General features: G+C 38.7%; 1 protein-coding gene across 2 annotated transcripts; it reads left to right on the top strand.

Moving 5' to 3' along the window:
• Positions 1 to 1,510: 1,510 nt before the first annotated feature.
• On the top strand, positions 1,511 to 21,376 carry mvda (mevalonate (diphospho) decarboxylase a). Of its 2 annotated transcripts, none has more exons than XM_051135136.1 (10): positions 1,511 to 2,048; positions 2,678 to 2,769; positions 2,875 to 2,989; positions 3,078 to 3,224; positions 4,187 to 4,389; positions 8,011 to 8,085; positions 9,075 to 9,293; positions 20,504 to 20,619; positions 20,703 to 20,811; positions 20,996 to 21,376. In XM_051135136.1, the coding sequence occupies exons 1-10, from the start codon at positions 1,967 to 1,969 to the stop codon at positions 21,083 to 21,085; spliced, it is 1,248 nt and encodes a 415-aa protein (XP_050991093.1). In that variant the 5' UTR covers positions 1,511 to 1,966; the 3' UTR covers positions 21,086 to 21,376. The 2 variants fall into 2 exon arrangements, with proteins under 2 accessions (XP_050991093.1, XP_050991094.1); XM_051135137.1 differs by having other exon boundaries at positions 1,513 to 2,048; positions 2,699 to 2,769.
• Positions 21,377 to 22,744: the final 1,368 nt, after the last annotated feature.

The raw sequence follows: 22,744 nt of genomic DNA on the forward strand, positions 1-22,744 counted from the left end.
GAGTTAATCAAACTTTGCCTAATTACGCGGAAATAAAACTGTGGTTTTGGCAACACGGGTGCTGAATGTACGGAAAGCGAAAAGGGACAAAAGTGTTGGCGCTACTTTCAAATGTCTTGCTACACTGCAGCGTAATAAAATTATTCTCACCCTCTCGTTAATGTTCTGTGGTTTTAATTATTCTTGCAATTTTTCCTTTGTTTTTGTCTAATGTCTGAGTTTATGCAGTTACATTTTGCATATACATTTTAGTCTAATATGTCGGTGAATACAGATAAAACTCTAACTCATATCATAGACTATATAATACATCATAATATTTCATCTATCAGTCCTCTAACTGATAACTTATTGGCATATATTGAATTTGAATACTTAACAAAACGTTATTGTTTTCACAAGAAGGTCTCAATACAAGATGCAAGGAAAATATACAGCTGTTATAGTAAGTGACACGTAGCCTAATTTCAGAGGGCACTAATAAAATCAATTAATCAAGTTAATCAATAGAGCTATGAACTGGGGACATGACCATGTCACACTGTCACCTGAATTTCTGTTCTTGCTGGCATTTTCATACAATCCGAACAATGGATCCAAAAATGTTTGAGGAAATATTCAATTATAAAACTTGAGGCATTTACCCGTTTGGCATTAACAAAAAAAAAAAAAAAAAAAAAAAAAAAAAAAGAGCATAAATATGTCATTCGCAGACGTTCTTCCAATTTCCAAGTTGATGGTAAGAAAACTACTCTAAGTGGTTACTAAGTGATATTCGTATCTACTGACAGTGAGATATAGATATATATACCAAGACCTGATACAAAGTTAATACTTGTCAATAAACTATACTAAATTGACTTTCCAGCAATTACAATGGTAAAAATGTCATTTTAAATGGGCCTATTTCTTGCATTGGGCCTTCAGAACATCTTTGCTTTATTTATTTATTTAATTGGTGTTGATGAATGGACTAGAACAGTTGCTGACAATGCTGCTAACATTCCTTTTTTTTTTTTTTTTTTTTTTTTTTGTATTATTATTTTTACAGATTTCCTGTGATGACTGTAGGCGATGGTTCCACATGGGCTATATTAATAATCCATCCACAGAAAAAGAATACAAATGCTTTTTTACAAATGCTTTTCTTTATTCAAATTGAATTTTGAAGCCATTGTTTTTGTAGTCTTAATTTTTTCTTTTTTGTAAATTGTTATACCTGCTGGAAAATCTCTTCGTTGTTTATTTCACTCATAAAATGAAGTGACATTTAAAAACACCCGTGACAGACATTGTGCTTCAAATATGCCTGCGCTAGAGACTTTTTCGTAATAACCAAAGCCTCAAACATTACGCTTAAAACGGTTGTAAGTTGGGGAAAACCTCATTTCTCAAATCCTTTTTCAAGTTTCGGAAAAAATGACGGTAATTTTTGAACTATTTAACTATTTTGCTTCCCATACATAATAACTCGGCAACTGCGCAAGACACGTAGGATGATTGCGTAAAGGGGAACAGACATTCCGAGGGGAACAGAACAGGCTGCTACACCGAGTTACGGGTTGGAAGACAGAGGAGCGAAGGAAACGAGGAGGCACCGATTTTAGAGCCACCCGCAGGGTTTGGTTATCAAAGTACACATGATCCAAGTTTGCCGTTACGTTTTCTCCAATTGTGGGGCTGCAGACGTTGGTATCTCCCAAGAATTAGGCAATCTCTGGTTCTGGTAAGACCATGGTCCGACGCCAATGATTGGTTCACTTTAATGTAGGGTTGTGCGATGATCTCTCCAATTGGTCAAATACGGATCCTCGTGTTTAGTGTGAACCAATCCAACTCATGGTTGTGTTTCATTTGCTTTCAGACTGTGCTTCACGCTAAGCAATAGCTCGTAACCACTGCAAGTTGTACTTGTAAATAAACGTTCACTTTTGTTAAATTATCTGCTTGTCGATTTTAAAAACGTATGAATATGCCAGAAAACGATAAAGAAAATCTCGCTATGGTCACCTGCACGGGACCGGTAAACATCGCTGTCATCAAATACTGTAAGTGTGCATGTCCTATAAATGTACTAATCTCTTAAAACAGTAACAGTAGAATTCAGTTGTGATTATGATGTAAGATGATCATTATTTTAGTTTTGAGAAAGTGTTCAGTGTCTTTTCTTTGCACTAAGTCCATTTTATTTTCATGTTTGTGACTGTTTAAATGCACAGTGGCCGCAAAGACTATTTGTCAACTTACTTTAGGTTTGAAATGCTAAACAGTGCTGAAAATAAGGACAAAACGTATTGTGCCACTTGTAAAACTTTAATGGAGCATGTTTATAGCTAATGTAATGAACCACACCTATGTATGATCTTATGAAAAACATACATAATGCATATACTAAAATCACTAAAACACACACACACACACACACACACACGCGCAAACACAGAACAGAAACACAGAAAAGGTAGAAAAAATTAAGAAAAGTGAACTTTAATGAAGAGAAAAAAGACAATACAATGCAGTGACAGTCACATATTTGATGGTGTGAATTAAGTGACCAAATACATTTTGGGGCCACTGTCTACACTTTCGGTAAATATTGATTTTATTAAAAATAACAGTTACAATGAAAATTAATAGAAATAACACTGAACATGTTCTGGTCATGTGTTTGGTTGAGTTGTTATTGACATTGAATCAGGGGGGAAACGTGATGAAGATCTCATTCTGCCAATCAATTCATCCCTCAGCGTAACACTGCATCAGGACCAGGTGAATGATAGTCCCTGTATTATTAGCAATTCATTTAAAGAGCTCTAAATGATTATAGCTCAGACATTGAGGTTAAGAGTTATATGCTTTAACTCTCTTTCTCAGCTCAAAACAACGACAACAATTGCGTGCAGCAGAAATTTACAGCAAGACCGCATCTGGTTGAATGGCAAAGAAGAGGATATCAGTAACCCCAGATTGCAGTCATGTCTGCAGGAGAGTACGTCCCTGGCTTTCAAAACATTAAAATAATTAAACTGTATGTCAGGAGCTTTCATTATGATGTCAATCTCATTTCAATTCACCAGTTCGAAGGTTTGCCCGCAAGAGACGAAATACTGGTGATTCCACTTCTGATGTCAGCAGTGTATCCCATAAGGTCCATATTTGCTCTGTGAATAATTTTCCCACTGCTGCTGGCCTGGCATCCTCTGCATCAGGCTACGCCTGTCTGGGTGAGTGAAAACAAATTGCATGTACAGTTGCAATCAAAATTATTGAGCCTCCTCAAACTCCAAGACATTCTGCTGCCGTGAACAAAACTTTATGAAAATAATTCAACCAAAGTTTTAGTTATGGGGTTAGAATTGTTGCATATTTCCAGATAAAGATTCATAATTATTAAACAAATTAACAAATGAGATCCACAAATATATACAGAAGTTTCACAAAAAATTATATTAAAAAATGAATAAATAAAATAAAATTTGCTTTATTTTCCACTTTCATTTCATGTATCTCTTTACCTAATTAACATTTTTTTATTGTTATTCTGCTAATTATTTGTTTAGAGTTATACCTACTAGTGTACCCTATAATTTGAATGCATTTTAAATAATTAAATTGAATGCATTTAAAATACCTTAATATTTTTTTTTATTAAAATGTATTAATAATAACAGATTATTGAAACTTTATTTTAATGCTTTCAGAGGCACAGAATTGCTTATTTAATCATCAGTTTAATTGATGTTTTTGTGTGTGAAACTCCAGTATATGTTTGTGGATCTCATTCTTTTAATTTTGTTCATTTGTTCAACATTTTTTAATTTCATTACATTTATTTGTGGCTCAAAATTTGTTTATCTGGAAGTATGCAACAATTCTAACCTCATATTCAGTAAAACTATTATAGAAAGTTTTTAATACACATTTGAGTGATTCTGACAAGTTGATAAGAAAATTAAATAAGCTTTAAACATTCATGTATACATTTATTCAAGCAAAAGCCACATTTTTTAGATATTATTTTATTCTTTATAACCTCCACTAAACGTTGCCTCTAAATGCTTACAAGCTTCTGACACCTCTCTACTGGAATCTTTCTGATTCAAAAATTCTGATTTCACTAGTAAATGTACTAGTATGACATCCTGATCTCCTGATGATGATGATGTGAAAATTTGGTTTGTTTTAGTGTACACACTGGCACAGTTGTTCGGTGTGGAGAGAGAGCAGCTCTCTGCAGTGGCGCGGCAGGGCTCTGGTAGTGCATGCAGGAGTTTGTATGGTGGCTTTGTCCAGTGGAAATTGGGGGAACGGTCGGATGGGAAAGACAGTCTCGCTGAACAAGTGGAATCTGAGTCACACTGGCCAGAGCTCAGAGTACTGGTCCTTGTGGTAAGTGTGTGGATTTAACCCTTAGAATGGCAGCAGCATACAAATAGTGTGCCTAAAAAGTTATTTTATTTAAACTATTTAAAAATATTTAAGTTGTATCTCCTAGAATACATGTAAAGTGGAATTAAAAGTTGAAAAAGGATTAATGGCTTATTACAAGATTTTTAAAAATAATATTGAACATAGAATAATGAGTGAAATGGGTCACACTTTATTTTAAGTTCCAATTTTCACTATTAACAAACCATTGCCTACGACTTTTGCCTCAAACTCCTAACTTGCTGCTTGTTAGTAGTTAGTAAGGTAGTTGTTAAGTTTAGGTATTGGGTAGGATTAGGGATGTAAAATATGTTCATCCAGAATACATGCTTTATAAGTACTAATAAACAGCCAATATACCAGTAATATGTATGCTAATAAGTAGCTAGGTAACAGTGTGAATTAGTCCCTGTACTAAAGTGTTACCGAAAAGAGAGAAAGAAAGTAAGGAAAAACAAGTATTCGGGGTCTGTGTACCTTCTGGTCATTTTATTTTTGTTTTTTTCGTTCTGATTAAGTAATGGGAAAATGAAAATTAAGCTGTATTTTTCTTTCTTTTTTTTTTTTTTTTAATAAAGGGTTGGGTTTTTCACCATGAAACACAAATGATATTATTATTAAAAAAAAAAGTAAACCACAGTCAAATGCTATTTTAGTTATGAATCAAGTCATCTCTGATTTATCAGTAACATGCAGGAGCTGTGAAAAGAGAGATTATTTTTTTTGTTTGTTTGTTTATTTAATCTAGTAAGTACCACTAGCAGCCTACACTACAAACTTGCAAGATTCTTGTAAACAACTTGTCTTGCCTGCCGCGTGTCTCTTTTTGAAAATGAACTAAGCTTGTGTTGTAGAAGATGGGGGGAGGTTGACTGATCAGATGAAAGAGATGTTTCAGGGCTGCCCACGCTTTCTTAAACAAAATGAAGGGAAAAAAAATAATAATGATTGTTTCTCTTTTCTTTTCTTTTTAAATATAAAATCAAATATCAAATGTCCAGAAGCTACATGGACCCACATCATTTTTTTGACAATAATGTGTATTCTGTACAATTCTTTTACCTATATTTTCTATATTTCTATATTCAGTTTTATTTCTTAATATACTACATATTTTATTTAACATTTTTATTAAAGAATAAGGCAGGAAATATATTTTGTAGTTTCTATAGGCTACTGAAATAAATGCTATGTCAGTTAGCACTGCATCATCCAGATACTTTATTTATTACCTGGAGAGGACTTCAAAAACACACAACCATATGTTGTTGCAATTGTGCATGTAGTCTCTTCACATTTTTTTATACATTTTTTTTATACCTTAGCTGCAGCGACAGCTGAATGCCTTTTTCCATATTAGGAATTTTCTGGCATGTCATGTTTTATGGTGCCATTTTTTACTTTCTGCATGAGCGTGCCCTCCGGCTCAGAGTATGATAATCAAATACGCCCAGTGATTTTTATTTTATTTTATTTTATTTTATTTGATTTTTTCTAGAAAGATTAAAAATACAGGAGAAATACGGGACAATATTTAAATGCTAAAACACAAGAGAATCATGAAGGCATGATGTTTTTTTTTTTTGTTGTTTTGTTTTGTTGTAAATTAATCACACAATGCTAAACTGTGCATAATGTAAACCACTGGAACACCACAGGCTGTTGTCGTTACCTATACTGCACGTGCCCTTCCATTTAAGAAGCATCCATAAAGAGGGCTGTTGATTTAATTAGCTCTAGAAATCTGATTAATTTTTTCACTGAGAGTAAATGTGTTTGTCTTATTTGCCAAGATACAGTCTCCATTATGAGAGAATAGGGCTAATGTGAAGAGGCATTACAAGACAAGACAAAGCTTGCAAACTCACATCAGAGATTCTCCGACAGTGAACAAGAGGATTACGTTTAACAACTGGAAGCTTCTATACATTATCAGCATTGATTATTTATTAGGGCAAAAGTGTTGTTGAGCGCTTTGCTGATGTTAACGTTGTGGATCGAGTGGCCCATGGTGGCGGTGGGGTTATGGTATGGGCAGGCCTATGGACAACGAACACAGGTGCATTTTATTGATGGCATTTTAAATGCACAGAGATACCGTGAAGAGGTCCTGAAGCCCATTGTTGTGCCATTCATCCACGACCATCACCTCATGTTGCAGCATGATAATGTTGCAAGGATCTGTACATGGCCAGCATACTCACTGGACATGTCACCCATTGAGCATGTTTAGGATGCTCTGGTTCGGCGTATACGACAGTGTGTTCCAGTTCCTGCCAATATCCAGCAACTTCGCACAGCCATTGAAGAGGAATGGACCGACATTCCACAGGCCACAATCAACAACCTGATCAACTCTATGTGAAGGAGATGTGTTGCGCTGTGTGAGGCGTGACTGGTTTTCAGACCCCCCAATACAGTAAAACTGCACATTTTAGAGTGGCCTTTTATTGTGACCAGCCTAAGTCACACCTGTGCAATAATCATGCTGTCTAATCAGCATCTTGCTATGCCACACCTGAGGTGGATGGATCAGATTTAGACAGATTTGTGAACAATATTTGAGAGAAATAGGCCTTTTGTGTACATAGAAAAAGTTTTAGATCTTTAATTTTAGCTCATGAAAAATGGAGGCAAAAACAAAAGTGTTGCGTTTAAAATTTTGGTCAGTGTATGTTTTTTTTGTGCAATGATTAATTGTTTGGTGAGTATGCAGGCGTGTTGTATATAATGTATCAGAAATCATTACCGATTACAGCATAAATGTAATGGAACCCCACACCTTTGTAATGCTGGGGGCTGATTTTGGGCAGATTTCTCCCATTCGTTTATCCCAGGTAATGTCCTGATTTTCTTAATGGTTCTAAAGATTATTTTTATCAGATTTTCCTGTGGTGTGAAGTGTGTTAGGAGTGACTGAATCTGCTCGAAAGAACGATGGAGGCGCCCCCGATCACGAATCGTAAATATTCAACGTTGATTCTGATGTGTGGGGGGATCCCAGAGGGCAAATGTGCGTATGATCTGGAGATCACAGGAAATTAAACAATATCCAGTCAGAAAGCGAGCTGACAGAAGACAGAAGTATGACAAACGCAGTCATCACAATTTCTTCCTACCTATTGTCTGCCATGTTTATTCTCAAGTCTCAAGAGATTTTGCGAGATTTCCCGTGTTCACAGTCAGGACTCTGGTTGAAAATCTGTTGGTGTGTGGTGTGCTGTCTTTGTCACATCACGGCACACCACACACTATAGGAGCAAAACGGTTAAATCTAGGATTATTTTGTCCTCATGATTGTGGTCTCTCACATTTTGAAGATCTTTTAGTGTGTACCCAACATAAGGAAGTATTTACACTTTCTCAATATGTGTTTTCACTGGACAGATCTTTAAAACACGATGCATCCACATCATGTCTGAATGTGATGGGGGGGGAAAAAAGTGGTGACTTATTACACCATCTTAAAACATACAATTTGCCTAATATGGATAAAAACAGTTTACCCTAATATCTTTAAATGTTCATGTCCATTTGTCGGCTGTTCATTTCTGTATTTGATATAAAGATGTTTCCTCTCAGGTGAGTGCTGAGCAGAAGTCTGTTGGGAGCACGTTTGGAATGCATACTAGTGTGGAGACAAGCCAACTTTTAAAGGTTTTTGCCATTTCTTTTTGTCTTTACTGGGATGTATTTTAGCAAGTGCTATTGCAATCAGTAGTAACTGATCATATGTAATCCTGATTACATAATTAGATTGCAAAAATGAAGTGCTTGTAGTTAGATTACATATTTTTTTAAAATGCTCATAATCAAATTACAGTTTCTTTTTATTAATTACATAAATACATATTATTCACACAATGGCACTAAATTATTCATAATTTATTGATTCTCTCTCATTTTTCCTTTTCTCTTTAGTATTTCACTTCTAAAAAAATCTACTGTAGAATATAAATATATATAAAATATAGAATGGCATGGAAATGTCATGTGAATAAATTTGTGATCCGTACTTCCAAAACAAAAGTACCTCTCAGACCATGCACACAAATAATTTTTGCTGATGTTAGTTAATGGTCACATTGACATGCAGATAAACCAATAAAATATTTATATTTTCAGTGTTCAATCATCTTATTTTGTTTGTTTTTATTAAAAAAAAAAAAAAGATTTTAATTTATTTTCCATATATATGGTAGACGATAATCCTATATAAATCTAATAAATTAGTTAGGTAAAAAAACAATTAGAAAAAGTAATCAGAATGTAGTCAGAACACATTACCTAAAATAAGTAATCTAATAGACTGTTTCTAACTACAGTTTTCCTCATGTAATTTGTAAGAAGTAACAGACTACATTTTGCAAGTAATCTACCCAGCACCGTGCATATCAGCACACAGGGAATCACAGCTGTCATGATCTGAAACTGGAAAAAACAGCAAGTTAATGTTGCGTGACTTACTTTTTAGACAAAAGAGGCCAGTAACTTGTGTATTTTTTTGCATTCAGAATTTACGTTTTTTGCTATTAGAATTTACATCTGTGGTAATCTAGCAGTGGAATACAAGGGAAGTAATTTAGTTTGCTTTAATTTACGTAGGTTTGTAGACAAATAAGTTCACCTGCTATACTCTTACACAGTACCGGGCAGATGTTGTGGTGCCCAGTCGTATGGAGGAGATGATCAGGGTTATTCGAGAACGAGACTTTCCAGCATTTGGTGAGCTGACCATGAAAGACAGCAATCAGTTTCATGCCATCTGCCTGGACACCTATCCACCCATATTCTATCTGAACCACATATCGCACCGGATCATCAGCCTAGTTCACCGCTATAACCAGTACTATGGAGAGACCAGGGTGAGTGCAAGTAATACAATCAAATATTCAGAGATTTAATGCCACTAACCATGCAAAATTTGACAAATCCAGTGATTATTTCATTCTTAAGAGAGCTCATGATCTCAACCTGCACACTGTAAACAAATAATGTTTCCAGGCAGACAGAAGAAACCAATGAAACATTTGCTCTTGGAAGTTGATTAAAAATGTCCAAACACATCATCGCTTGCTAGAAAGTGTTTCTGTATGCAATATGCCATCAGAGAGTCGGAGAATGAAATAGACAGTGAGCATGACACCTGAGTTTAGTATATAGTGTTAGCTGTCAACATGCCAGGATGTTGTATCCAATCTCTTTAACAGATCTTATTAAAAGGTATTTATTTTGTCTGACACTTAAAACCAGTTAACAGTGATTTTGTCTGATGTCCAAACTAGTCATGAAATAACTCTTCTATCAGCCCAAAAGACAGAGAGTGGCAGTGGAAAAGCAGGAATCAGGATATATTCTTACCATCACTGTGAGCAGTTTATTGAATAATCTCTTGTCTGGTTTGATGCTCAAGTCGGATTTTGTCTGACGAGTGTTATTTTCACCAGTGCATACAAATTGAACATGTATAGAAAAATTATATAAAATGATTGAAATGAATAAATGAATGCTAATTTTATTTACAGGAATAGGTATAGTAAGTAATTTGAAGGAGACAAACAACATAGATGTATGTTTGCTCCCTTGAAGCTGCACAAACAGGTTGCTATTAAGAAACCTTAAACAGTATTGTGTGATATATTGCATAGTTTAACCTGTTGAATTTGATGTTGCATGGAATGTGTGTGTGTGGTTTTAGAATGAACCTTAGACGGTGCACTTTCTTTAGATATACTGAATGCTATATTTTTAGTATTATACTGTTTTTTTTTTTGTTTTGTTTTGTTTGTTTGTTTTGTTTTTGTTTTTTGTTTTTGTTTTTGTTTTTGTTTTTTTTTTTTGTCTGATACATATTTTAAAAAATAACTATTGGCCAATTCAGATACAAATATTTGTCACTTCCTTTCTAATTTGAACTGTTGTCATTATAATAGACTACTTTTCATCATACTGTTTTGAGTTTAAAACCTGCATTACATTAAAATGCAGCATTACCAAATCATTTTCATTGAACATTGAATGCTTCTGTGTGAGCGCTGCACAGTCTCCAATCTCTGTGTGCCAGTGATGTGTGTGAGATGTGTGTGTGTATTCTGGTATATATGGTTGATGAGGACACAAATGTATATAATGACATGGGTACTACAGCATAAATATGGGTTATGAGGTTTATACTTTCTGTGTCCCTGTAAACCAGATTTCTGTAAGGGGTAGGTCTAGATGTAGGGTTAGGGTAAGGAGATATGAAGTACAGTTTGTACAGAATAAAAACCATTATGCCTATATAGAGTCACTGTAAACTACATATCTAAGTGTGTGTGTGTGTGTGTGTGTTTGTGGACTTGTTTTTATATCCTTGTGGGGACCTAAACCTGAATACACACAGACTCATGGGGACTAGTGTCACCATGGGGACCTAAATTGAGGTCCCCATGGGTACAAAAGCTTATAAATCATACAGAATGAGTTTTTTTGAGAATGTAAAAATGCAGAAAGTTTTCTGTAAGGGTTACACTCAAAAAAATGATTTGTTGGACTTACTTAAAAAAAAGACTGTCAAGTGGTTCCACGCAACTACATTGAGTAATTTGTACAAGTAACAATTTAGTTGTATGAACAAAAAAATTCAAGTAAAGCTGACAAAATTTCTTGAAGTAAATACAAATCATTTGAATTTGTCACTGTTATATATTGATTATATGTGTTGTTTACTTAATAATTTTATGTTAAATTTATAAAAGTTTATTACATAAAGTGAACTCATTTATTAATTTAATTTACCTTATTACCTTATTAATTATTTGCTCTATGAGTGCAAGTAAAAAAAAAAAAAACCCATTAATGTCAAGCATTTTTTAGAAACAAAATACATTTATTTTCTTCTCAAGGTCTTACAATGAGCAACTTCTTCAAGAAATTGTAATCATTCTCAGTTCAAGATAGGCAACAGCATTCTTGTCAACAGAAAAAGTTCTTCCCAAGGTTTTGGTGATGTAATACAGATTCATGCTGTATATGACACTCAGATGCAGAGCACAAGCCTAGGTGACATCTCGACTTTTAGTTGATTCCAAAACCTGATGGAGGGTCACAGACCAGGTTTGATGATGTAAATTCCAATGGCTGTATTAGCCAGGTCTCTTTCAGCATTCACAAAGTCCTAAAAGGCATGAAAACAGTAAAGCTGTTCAGTAATTTTTATTACACCAACAAATGCAGGTTGCAAATTTAACATCACTTAGCAATACATCCAGTAAAAGCAAAGATTCTGAGAATTATGTGTCCACAGACCTTAGTCGGGTCATATAAATTTTAGACAGGAATAAATAGGGCTGTAAGTAATAGGTTACAGTGCATTCAATGAATTGTACTGTTGTTTAACAACATACATTTTTCAAGCTGAAAAAAAAAAAAAACTTTCAGTGGACACAAACTCCATAAAACTCCAAACTCCAGTTTTTAAAAGTTGTCAGTTTTATGCAGGACCTTTATGCAGTGTGTAATTGTAAAGACTGTATGAAACAGATTAGCATTGCCAGGCACCAAAATATACTGATAACTTTAATAAAAACCCTTTGTGCAGACTTAAATCACTTTTTCAAAGCAGTATTTAACAGGATGGTAAAGAATTTAATTCATACCTGACAAGCTGAGTCACCCGCATCTTTTCCTGGTTTGTCTGTCTTCCGTTGCAGCTACGGTGCACCTAAAGGTCCATCCTACGTCGTTTTACTAATTTGTGCGTTTCACTCAGCATTGTTAAGTTGACTGAACAAACACTTGTTAAGCAAAGCTGACAATGTTAGTTTTTTGTAGAAACCACTCAGTTATATTAAGTCCATGGCGTTACATGCATTTTTCAAGTAATGTTAACATGGATGTATAGAGTGAAACTAACGACAGTGAAAGTTCATTTTTTTGAGTGTAGGTTTAGGGGTAGGGTTAGGGTAAGGGGATAGAAAATACAGTGTGGAGAGTATAAAAACCATTGCACCTATGGAGAGTCCCCACAAGGATAATAAACCAGACGTGTGTGTGTGTGTGTCAATGAAAAAGACTCACTTTTAGCTGTTTTCCTCTCTGTTTTACTTTAAGCGAACTGGGTTTGGTTCTTTTAAAATTAACTATATGTGAAAACACCCTCTGTTATCTTCTCTTTATTGTAGAGAATGATGGTGAAAGGGAGGCAAGTTTCCGACATGAGTTCACAATAAAAAAAATGTAAAAAAATTTTTTCAAATGAAATACTGCTTTTCAGGTAGGTTAAACGTACAAACATTATCGATGGGATTCTATTCCAAGAATCGATTCCTCACTGTTGTTTTTGATTCTTTTTAGATTCTTGTTTTTTAGATTAGAGGAACCTATTTTCGCAATGACTGCAGGATATAGAGGCTGTAGAAAGCCGCCTTCTCATAATATGAAGCTTTATTTGTAAAAAAAAATTATGATACATTTCTGTAGCTGTGATTGTAAATTGTAATTTTGTCTGCATTGCCCATGAAATCAGTCATAGCCCACAGCTCAGCAGTGGACATGGATTTATTGCATAAATAAAACAAGACATGAAGCGTCTAAAATACATGTGTACAGTTCAGCTAAATGATGTTTACTTTAACAGTATGCTTTGCATAAAATTAGCAAACTATACACAAAATAACCAGAACATTAACGACAAGACTGATATAAGAGCTTGTGGTTTATCTATCAATCAGATGCACTCTCTGCCACTGATCTGTGCTCACTGCATTTCTTTCAGATTTACAGTCATGTGAAAAAGTTAGGACACCCTATTGAATTTCATGGTTTTCTGTATCGGGACATAATAAAAAATTATCTGGTCCTTGGCAGGTCTTAAAATTTAGAAAATAAATCCTCAGGTAAACATCATCACATGACATATCACAGTGTGTCATTATTTATTTAACAATAATAAAGCCAATATGGAAAGGCCATGTGTGACAGTGTTAGGACACTCTATGAGTCAGTTGCCTGTAGATCCACTTTTAGCAGCAATAACTTGAAGCATTCATTTTCTGTGTGACTTTATCAGTCTCTCACATCGTTCTGGAGGAATTTGGACCACACTTCTTTTCAATGTTGCTCCAGTTTATTGAGATTTGTGGGCATTTGCTTATGCACAGCTCTCACCACAGCATTTGAGCCAGGATGAGCTCTAGACATGGACTAGGCTGTTGCAACACCTTGATTCTTTTCTTTTCATCCATTCTGTTGTAGATTTGCTGGTGTGCTTGGGATCATTGTCCTGTTGCATGACCCAATTTTGGCCCAACTTTAGATGTCGGACAGATGCCCTCGCATTTGACTGTAGAATAATTTGATATACGGAGGAGTTCATGGCCAACTCAATGACTGTGAGGTGCCCAGGTCCTGTGGCTACAAAACAAGCCCAAAATTATCAGCCCTCCTCCAGCATGTTTGTCTTTTGGTATGAGGTGTTTGTGCTGATATGCTTTTTAGGTTTTCACCAAACTTGGTGCTGTGCATTATGGCCAAACATCTCCACTTCGGTCTCGTCTGTTCAAACGACATTATTCTAGAAGACTTGTGTTTTGGTCAGATGCAACTTTGCAGACCTAAACTGTGCTGCAATGCTGCAATGAAGCTTTCTTCTGCCAAGCCTTCCAAACATGACATTTTCGTCCCATATTTTTCTAATGCCATTGTCATGAACTTTATCATTTAACATGTTAACTAAGGCCTGTAGAGTCTGAGGTGTAGTTCTTGGGTTGTCTGCCATTTCTCTGAGCTTTACATGGTCTGATCTTAGGGTGAATTTTCTGGGACGTCCACTCCTGGAAAGAGAGGTGTCTGTTTTAAATGTCTTCCACTTGTGAATAAACTTCAAATTGTTTGGAAATAGATAGATAGATAGATAGATAGATAGATCTTTATTTGTCATTGTCACAAGTACAACGAAATTTAAAGTGCTCTCCAGTCAGTGCATCATTCATTCAGTCCAGCCATAAGATTAAACAGTGATTGTGCACATTATTTCTTAGCAGTATTGAGAATAGTTATTGCGGTTGAATAGAAACTGTTTTTGAGTCTGTTTGTCCTTGCATTAATTAGTCTGTATCGCCTGCCAGAAGGCAACAGTTCAAACAGGGGGTGGCCAGGGTGTGAAGTGTCCTTTATAATGTTCTGGGCCTTTTTGAGACACCGGGAGCTATGTAGGTCTTCCAGTGAGGGGAAAGGGCAGCCAACAATCTTTTGGGCAGTGTTGATGACCCTCTGGAATGCTTTCCGCTGAGCTACTGTGCAGCTGGGGTACCAGATACATATGCAGTATGTTAGTATGCTTTCTACTGTGGCACAGTAGAAGGACACCAGAAGTCTCTGTGTGATGTTATTTTTCCTGAGTGTTCTCAGGAAGTACAGTCTCTGCTGGGCCTTCTTCAGCAGCTCAGCGGTGTTCACACTCCAGGATAGGTTGTCTTCGATGTGGACACCCAGGAAGCGGAAGTCAGCCACCCTCTCCACACAGTCCCCATTGATAAATAATGGTGGGATGTCGGTTTTCTTTCTCCTGTAGTCTATTATGAGTTCTTTGGTTTTTGACGTGTTAAGGAGGAGGTTGTTTTCTATGCACCATGTCGACAGTTGCTTTACCTCGTCTCTGTAGGCAGACTCATCTCCCCCTGCGATGAGCCCCACCACTGTAGTGTTGTCCGCAAACTTCACAATGGTGTTGCTGTGATGGACGGGGGTGCAGTCGTGTGTGTAGAGGGAGTAGAGCAGGGGGCTAAGCACACAGCCCTGGGGTGATCCGGTACTGAGGCTTATGGCTGTGGATGTATGACGGCCTACCCTGACTCTCTGTCTGCGGTCGGCGAGGAAGCTGCTGATCCACATGCAAACGGTCTGTGGCAGCCCCAGGTCCTCCAGCTTGACTACCAGTTTGTGTGGAATGATGGTGTTAAATGCAGAGCTGTAATCCACGAAGAGCATTCTCATGTAGCATCCCTGCTGCTCCAGGTGTGAAAGGGCAGCATGGAGTGCTGTGGCCACGGCGTCCTCTGTGGATCGGTTCTCTCTGTATGCAAACTGGTGGGAGTCAAGGCTACGGGGCAGGGCTGCTGTAATGTGTCTTCGGACCAGTTTCTCAAAGCACTTCATCACCACTGGGGTGAGTGCCACTGGTCTGTAGTCGTTAAGACTGGATATGTGCGGCTTTTTGGGCAAGAGGACTATGATGGAGGACTTTAGGCATGGTGGGACAGTGGACTGGGCGAGTGATTGGTTGAAGATCTTTGTAAAGATTCCAGCCAGCTGGTCAGCACAGTCCTTTAGCACTCGTCCCGGGATTCCATCAGGGCCGGCCGCCTTCCTCGGGTTGACAGCCCGCAGTGTGCGTCTCACCTCATGCTCCTCAAAAGTGAGGATCATGCTGCTGTGGGCCTGGTGGGGCTGTGCTGTCTCCGGTGCAGTGGCCTCAAAGCGGGCAAAGAAGATGTTCAGCTCCTCTGCCAGCGCGAGGTCACCCTCGGCGGCTCCTATGTTGGTCCTGTAGTTGGTGAGGTGCTGGACTCCCTGCCACATCTGCCGGCTGTTGTTGCTGCCTAAATGGTCCTCAATCCTCCTCCTGTAGTCTGCTTTGGCCTCTCTGATGGCTCTCTTTAGGTTTGCTCGGGCTGTGTTGTATTGGTCTCTGTTGCTGGACTTAAAGGCGGAGTTCCTCTCTCTAAGTAGCTGCTGGACCTTCTGGGTCATCCATGGTTTTTGGTTGGGGTATATCCGTATGCGTTTGTTCACTGTGACAGTGTCTATGCAGTTCTTGATGTAGCATAATACACTGTCTGTGAATGTTTCCAGGTCCTGATGCTCAAAGACCTCCCAGTTGGTCCTATCAAAGCAGTCCTGCAGCTGCTCGGAGGCACCCTCCGGCCAGGTTGCAACAGTCTTTGTGATGGTAGGTGCGGTCCTTTTGAGGGGGGGCATATGCTGGAATTAAAAGCATGGACAAATGGTCGGACTGGCCCAGGTGTGGTAGTAGTTTAGCCCTGTAGCCCAGTTTGATGTTGGAGTAAACTTTGTCCAGAGTGTTCACACCCCTAGTAGCGCATTTAACATGCTGGTGGAATTTAGGGAGTGCTGCCTTTAATTCTGCATGATTAAAATCCCCTGCTATGACCTGCACAGCGTCAGGGTGCAAGCTTTGCAAGTTGTTGATTGTGGCATGTTACAGTCCAATGGTAGAGTTAGCGTTTGCATGTGGTGGTATGTAGACGGCCGTTATTAAAACAACAGTGTACTCCCTCGGGAGATAGATGGGCGTGCATTTAACAGTCAGATATTCTATGTCCGGTGAGCAATGACTGTCTATAATCACTGTATCTGTACACCAGCAGTTGTTCACGTAAATGCAAAGCCCCCCCTCCCCTGCTCTTACCGGAGTCCTCAGTTTGGTCATGGCGCTGTGTTGTGTAGCCAGTTAGCTCGATAGCAGTGTCGGGTATGGATTGTTGAAGCCAGGTCTCGGTGATGAGTAGAATGCACGCATCCTTGACGCTGTTGTTCGTCGCGATCTGTAGCCTCAATTCATCCATCTTGTTTGCGAGGGATCTGGCATTTGAGAGAAATAGACTGGGGAGCGGTGGTTTAAATGGCTGCCTCCGTAGTCTGGCTAGTGGGCCAGCCCTGCAGCCTCGCTTTTGCCTCCTCTCTCTCAGCCACCTTCGTCTCCTCCCCGCAGGGATGATAATCCACGGAGAGCCGGGGTTTCTTGCTATCTCCACCGGAATGTTGTTTGAGCTGTGAAACTCGCTTGTCACGCTCATTTTGTAAGATATTCCGATCTTAAGTAGATCGTGCCGGCTGTAGATGATATCCGCTCGACCAAATGCACACAAAACAAAACATGTACAAAAACATCCAAACATAGCACCGACCAGTGGGACACTGAGCCGCTGCAACTGTGTGCGCCGCCGCCACCGCCATACGAAATGGCCGTATTACTCTTCTCAGATTGATGGCAGCAACAATTGCTTCTCTAAGATGATTGCTGATGTCTTACCTCCTTGGCAATGTGTTAACGCACACCTGAAGGCTCCAGATCAGCAAACTGCCAAAGCTTTTATAGAGGCACTCGGACTTGCTGATGATCAGTTAATCAGTTAATGTGCTGTAAACAACAACCTGCACTGTTTCTTAACACACCTCTGTGCCTAGTTTAGGACAACACCTTTTGTGTTACCTTCAACTCAATCAGTGTGTTATTCCTGTTAATTTACTACACACACTAATGTGTTGTAGTTACACAATTTTTATCAGTTATGCATTCAACATGTCACAAAATGCGTTAAACATTGTCACATCTCTTTTGAGAGTGTACCCTGTCCAGGGTGAGCTCCATCAGTTCCCTCAGTGGGAATGCACACAGCAGGGTCCTGGGCAATACGACAGAGCATCCACCTCCAGCGGAGCTCCCCCGTCCATAATCAAGCAAACAATGGGCAGTGTGTGTTTTCTGCAGATGCAAAAAGATCCACACCGGTCCTGCCGAACCCGATCTCAGATCTGTGCCGCTATTCAGGGTGCTAACGCCACTTCAGGGGGGACCTTGGGTCTGCCCTATATACAGAGCATGCGTTCGTGCCAGTTGCAGCCGGGGAAGAGAATGAACCCTCCCTTGCCTGCTTATGCATGACACCACATTTCACTCTGACTAACACTTTTGCCCTTCTGTCTCAGCATCAAGGGAAGTACTCCGAATAGTTCATTTGACGCTCTTACAGCATGGTCGACCATTCCCCTTCGACAGAGTTTCTCGTTCATGCCGTGAAGCATCTGACGTCACTACTACACATGACGTAACCCTGCCTAGGGGAACCTTTGAACAGATCCGGGTTTCCCGGGGATCAGTCCTTGAACGCACATCTGCGCTATATCGGCACATGTCTGCTTAAATGTTACGCGGTATACAGCACCCAGCGTCGGAACCCACGCATAAAGAGGGGATGGTCCAGCCGTACTACTGGTATCAAAGCCATAAGCCCCAGCAGTCTTAGTACTTTAGTAATAAACGCACTCGTCTTAGCCAAAAACTGAGCCAGACAGCTGCGATAATCCTCTGCCTGCTGTGCTTTGAGTCTATCTCACGACTGAGACATAACGTCCACCGACTCTGGGCGAGCAAGCTCCTTTTGAAATTCATCAAGAAGAGAGCTCCTAAATGGAAAACAATTGTATGTGTTTGAAACACTGCTTGTTTCCTGCTGTCTGCAGACAGGGGCAAGTTGCCCAAATTGATGAACAATCTTATGCTCCGATGGCACAGCAGAGCCGCACCGCCTCTGCACATCTTTTAGATATGCATGACGCTAGGGACCCAAAAAGCAGTAGGCAGTCCCCTCGACGGAGACCTCAGAAATTTTTCCCTTGTGGCCACTCCTCAATTGCCACTGGAGAACATGGGTTTCCTCTGTCAGCCTTGGAAATGCCCCCTCAGACACCGGAATTGCAATTACTCCGCCGAACCGGGGGGCGCGCGAAAGGAAGCGCAGCTGATAACCCCATTGGAATCGTGCGAGGAACCCACGGCGTTAGGGCGCATACCCGCCACTGCTCAAGGCTGACAGGGAGGAATCCGAACCCTCTATCTTGCAGGATTTTTACGGCAGGCAGGTTCTCATCACTGCTTCTACAGGAGTCGAATGCAAAACGATAGCTTTTCTGTGTCAGAGACAGTTGAAGTTGTGCTCAGACTCTGGGGCAGCCTGAGGAACCTTATCGTGTACCCTACAAGGACCTTACGGCGTCCTTACACTCTTTGGCCCTCCCCAACAACTGCGGGAGCCGCATAAGGATAAGCCCTGGAAGACTGGAGCGGATCGTGTTTAGCCATTTTCCCACCAAGCACGTGCTACACGCCGCTTGAATGCAGAAGCTGATGGAAGTGCACACACACCCACCGGGTTTGGAGAAAGCCAACCTAGCATTGACAGCTCCTAAACTCTCCGGACCATGCTTGTGACCATAAGCACCCGCATGCCATTGGACAGGGGTAAAATCTTATGCTCAAACATTTCTCAGGAAAAAGTTTATTAGCCATTTGTTAGCTGTGCTAAACGTGAGCTCAAAATTTATCCTTTATTGCCTTCCTTATCAACAAGAGTCACCACCGTGGGTTTTCTTGTGATTGTGGCATAATTGTGTTCTAACACCGCACTGAAGAGCTGAAGAACAAAGGGAATGATGTATGCCACTGCGTTTATATGCTGTAAGCAGGACGTCGTCATGCATCATTGGCCTTTCAGGCGTGAATATAGGTGTCTTCAGCAGGAGTGCGATATCCCATAGTTGTGTTGTACCAAGTAAACCGACTGAATGTGAACAGCTCTGAATGAGGAGTCGATTCCCCTTGATAGGATCGATTCTTGATTCCCAATGCTTCGGAATCTATTCTTTTTGGAAGCGATTCCCAGCCCTAGTCAAGAGCAGATTTGTGTGTGTGTGTACTTGTTTTTGCTGCATTGTGGGGACCAAATGTCCCCACAAGGATAGTAAAACCTGAAATTTTTGACATTGTGGGGACCGCAGGCTCATTAAAAAATTATTAAAAATTATGTTTATCTGAAAATGTAACGATGCAAACATGTTTTCTGTAAGGGGTAGGTTTAGGGTAAGGGTTGGGTAGGGGATAGACAATATCGTTTGGCCAGTATAAAAACTATAGTCTATGGAAAGTCCCCACAATTCACAAAAACAAACATGTGCATGTGTGCGTGTGTATGTGTGCAGCACTGACCCAATAAATTTAGTCTAGAATAGTTTAGCCAACTGTCCCAAGTGTCATTCACGCTGACCACATGTCATCGGGCAGTTCGTATAGTCGAGCCCTGCATATATTTTGTTCACATTTCGTTTTGCTTTGGCAAGTTGCTTTTGGTTTTACCCAGAGAGAATTTATGGCTTATGCAACAGACATAGAAATCAGTGCCTTCCTGCAATTAATTAATAACGATTTGTTATATTGGCTTTTCTTATACTATAGTGAACTGTTATGTTTTGATATAAATGTATTGATGTATTTGCACCTTTTGCTTTGTTTCAGGTGGCATATACCTTTGATGCTGGTCCTAATGCTGTTATTTACACCTTGGAAGACCACTTGCCAGAGTTTGTACAGGTGGTCCGTCATTTTTTTCCCCCAGAAGTCAATGGAGCAGAGTAAGTTACAAGCCAGGCATGCTATGTTCACAAAGCACAGGCATATCATGTTATGATCATAACTCAGTCATTTTAATTTGCAGATTTGTCAAAGGTCTTTCTGTGTGTTCAACTGACCTTTCTGAGGAGCTAAAGAGAAACATTAATATGGAGCCCATGCCCAAGGGTATACACTACATAATCAGCACTAAGGTAATTGTCTGAAAATGGCTGCTATCCGTACTTCATTAACTGTAAGGCAGATTTATGTTATCAACTTGTTCTGTATTGAGAATAAAAGGATGTCATAGACACTATACCCTGTATTAAAATCTGTGTCAGGGAAAAATGTTGTGCATGACCTGTTTACCATAATTGCTGCATAATGTGCTTTTAGGCTGGTCCTGGGCCATGTGTGGTGAAGGATCCAAACCATCATTTGTTGGGAGCTGATGGGCTGCCCAAGAAGAGTGCTGTTTCACATTAACCCTAAAGATCCTTATAGAGACAGAAAAAGTTTAGCATATAATTTGTATATATATATTTCAATATAAATTGTTACGTAAAGAGTGAATTTACTATTATTAAATAATGATTTATATGATGACACAATCTGTCTTTTTTCTGATCTCCATAAAGTGATTTTTATCTTTGTTTAGGCTCATAAGAATTAGGCTTAAAGAATGGGTGACATTAACAAACCTTAATATTTAAGTTATAAATGTTTATGAACTGCAAAAACAAAAACAGCAGTGGCTTTTTTTTTTTTTTTTGTAAATCTCCTTTCAAATAGATAAACATAAAATGTTGTGCAACATAAACATCCTTTTATCTGAAACAACTAGCAGGTTGGACATAATTTTAGTTACTTTCTGACAGTTGAGAATGCTTTAATTCAGTTATTGTTTTAATTAGTGCTTGTGATCATCAGCTGTCGTGAACACAAGTGCAGAGGACGGGTGAAACTACACGGATGTGTTCTTGATATTCAGAATGCATTAAATACAACCTTGAGAGTTTTTTTTTTTTTTGCCATTTTGATTTGCATAATTTTAATGAAATAATAAAGACCTGAAGAAAGCCTTCTGTATATTTATTGCAATATTAAAAAGAATCTTAACAATGACAAAGCATTGGTAACTACAAATATTCATGCTTATTTTCACAAATACATGCTGTTAAAACAGATAAAACAGATAATCTAAGACAGATAAATTTAATGAAAAATATAGAAATAATGTCTACAAAAATGAATAAATGTTTTAATAGGTTATGGCATTTGTTTGTGATGTTATGTTTGATATGTATTGTGCTGGGATAGTCAGTTGAGCAACAACATCACAGCATATCTCAATTCTCCCAAAGATGCATTGAGTCCTTGCGTCCTTCCGAGTGGCTTCTTTCAAGTGTCTTCATGCGAATGTAAATCCATAATAGAAGTATATACGAATTCACAGTATTTGTAAAAGAGTAGGCAAAAAGCACCCAGATTACCTACTACTTGATGTGAGATTCTGAAGTATGCAAACATTGGTAAATGGCAGTGAAGTGATGCTATGACATTGGTAGGTCACATGAAAATGACAATATGGCGAATGCAGCATGCCTAGATTACATTCATACTTTATTTTTGGATCATGCGTGCCTTGTTAACCTATCATGTTACAGCCTTGTAGGGATAGTTCACCCAAAAATGAAAATTCTGTCATTAATTTCTCACCCTCATGTTGTTCCAAATCCATAAGACCTCTATTCATCTTCAGAACAAAAATTAAGATATTTTTGATGAAATCCGTGAGCTTTCTGTCCCTCCATATACAGCAAGCGTCCTTTTTGTGAAAAAGGAAACAAAAATAATGACTTTATTCAACAATTCTTCTCCTCCTCATCCCATCTGCCATGGCCACCAATGTGGAGAGTATCACAACGCGTACACATGCTTTCCTCTGCATGTAAACAATGTATGCGCGTGCTGCTGCTAATTGTGGTAGGACCCTTGCAGTCTGTGGAGGGTCAGAAAGCTCTTGGATTTCATCAAAAACATCTTAATTTGGGTTCCGAAGATGGTATTACGGGTTTGGGACGACATTAGGGTGTGGCAATTAATTAATTGACAGAATTTTCATTTTTGGGTAAACTATTCATT

Source organism: Labeo rohita, chromosome 18 (genome assembly GCF_022985175.1).
Source record: "Labeo rohita strain BAU-BD-2019 chromosome 18, IGBB_LRoh.1.0, whole genome shotgun sequence".
Classification (NCBI taxonomy): Eukaryota; Metazoa; Chordata; class Actinopteri; order Cypriniformes; family Cyprinidae; genus Labeo; species Labeo rohita.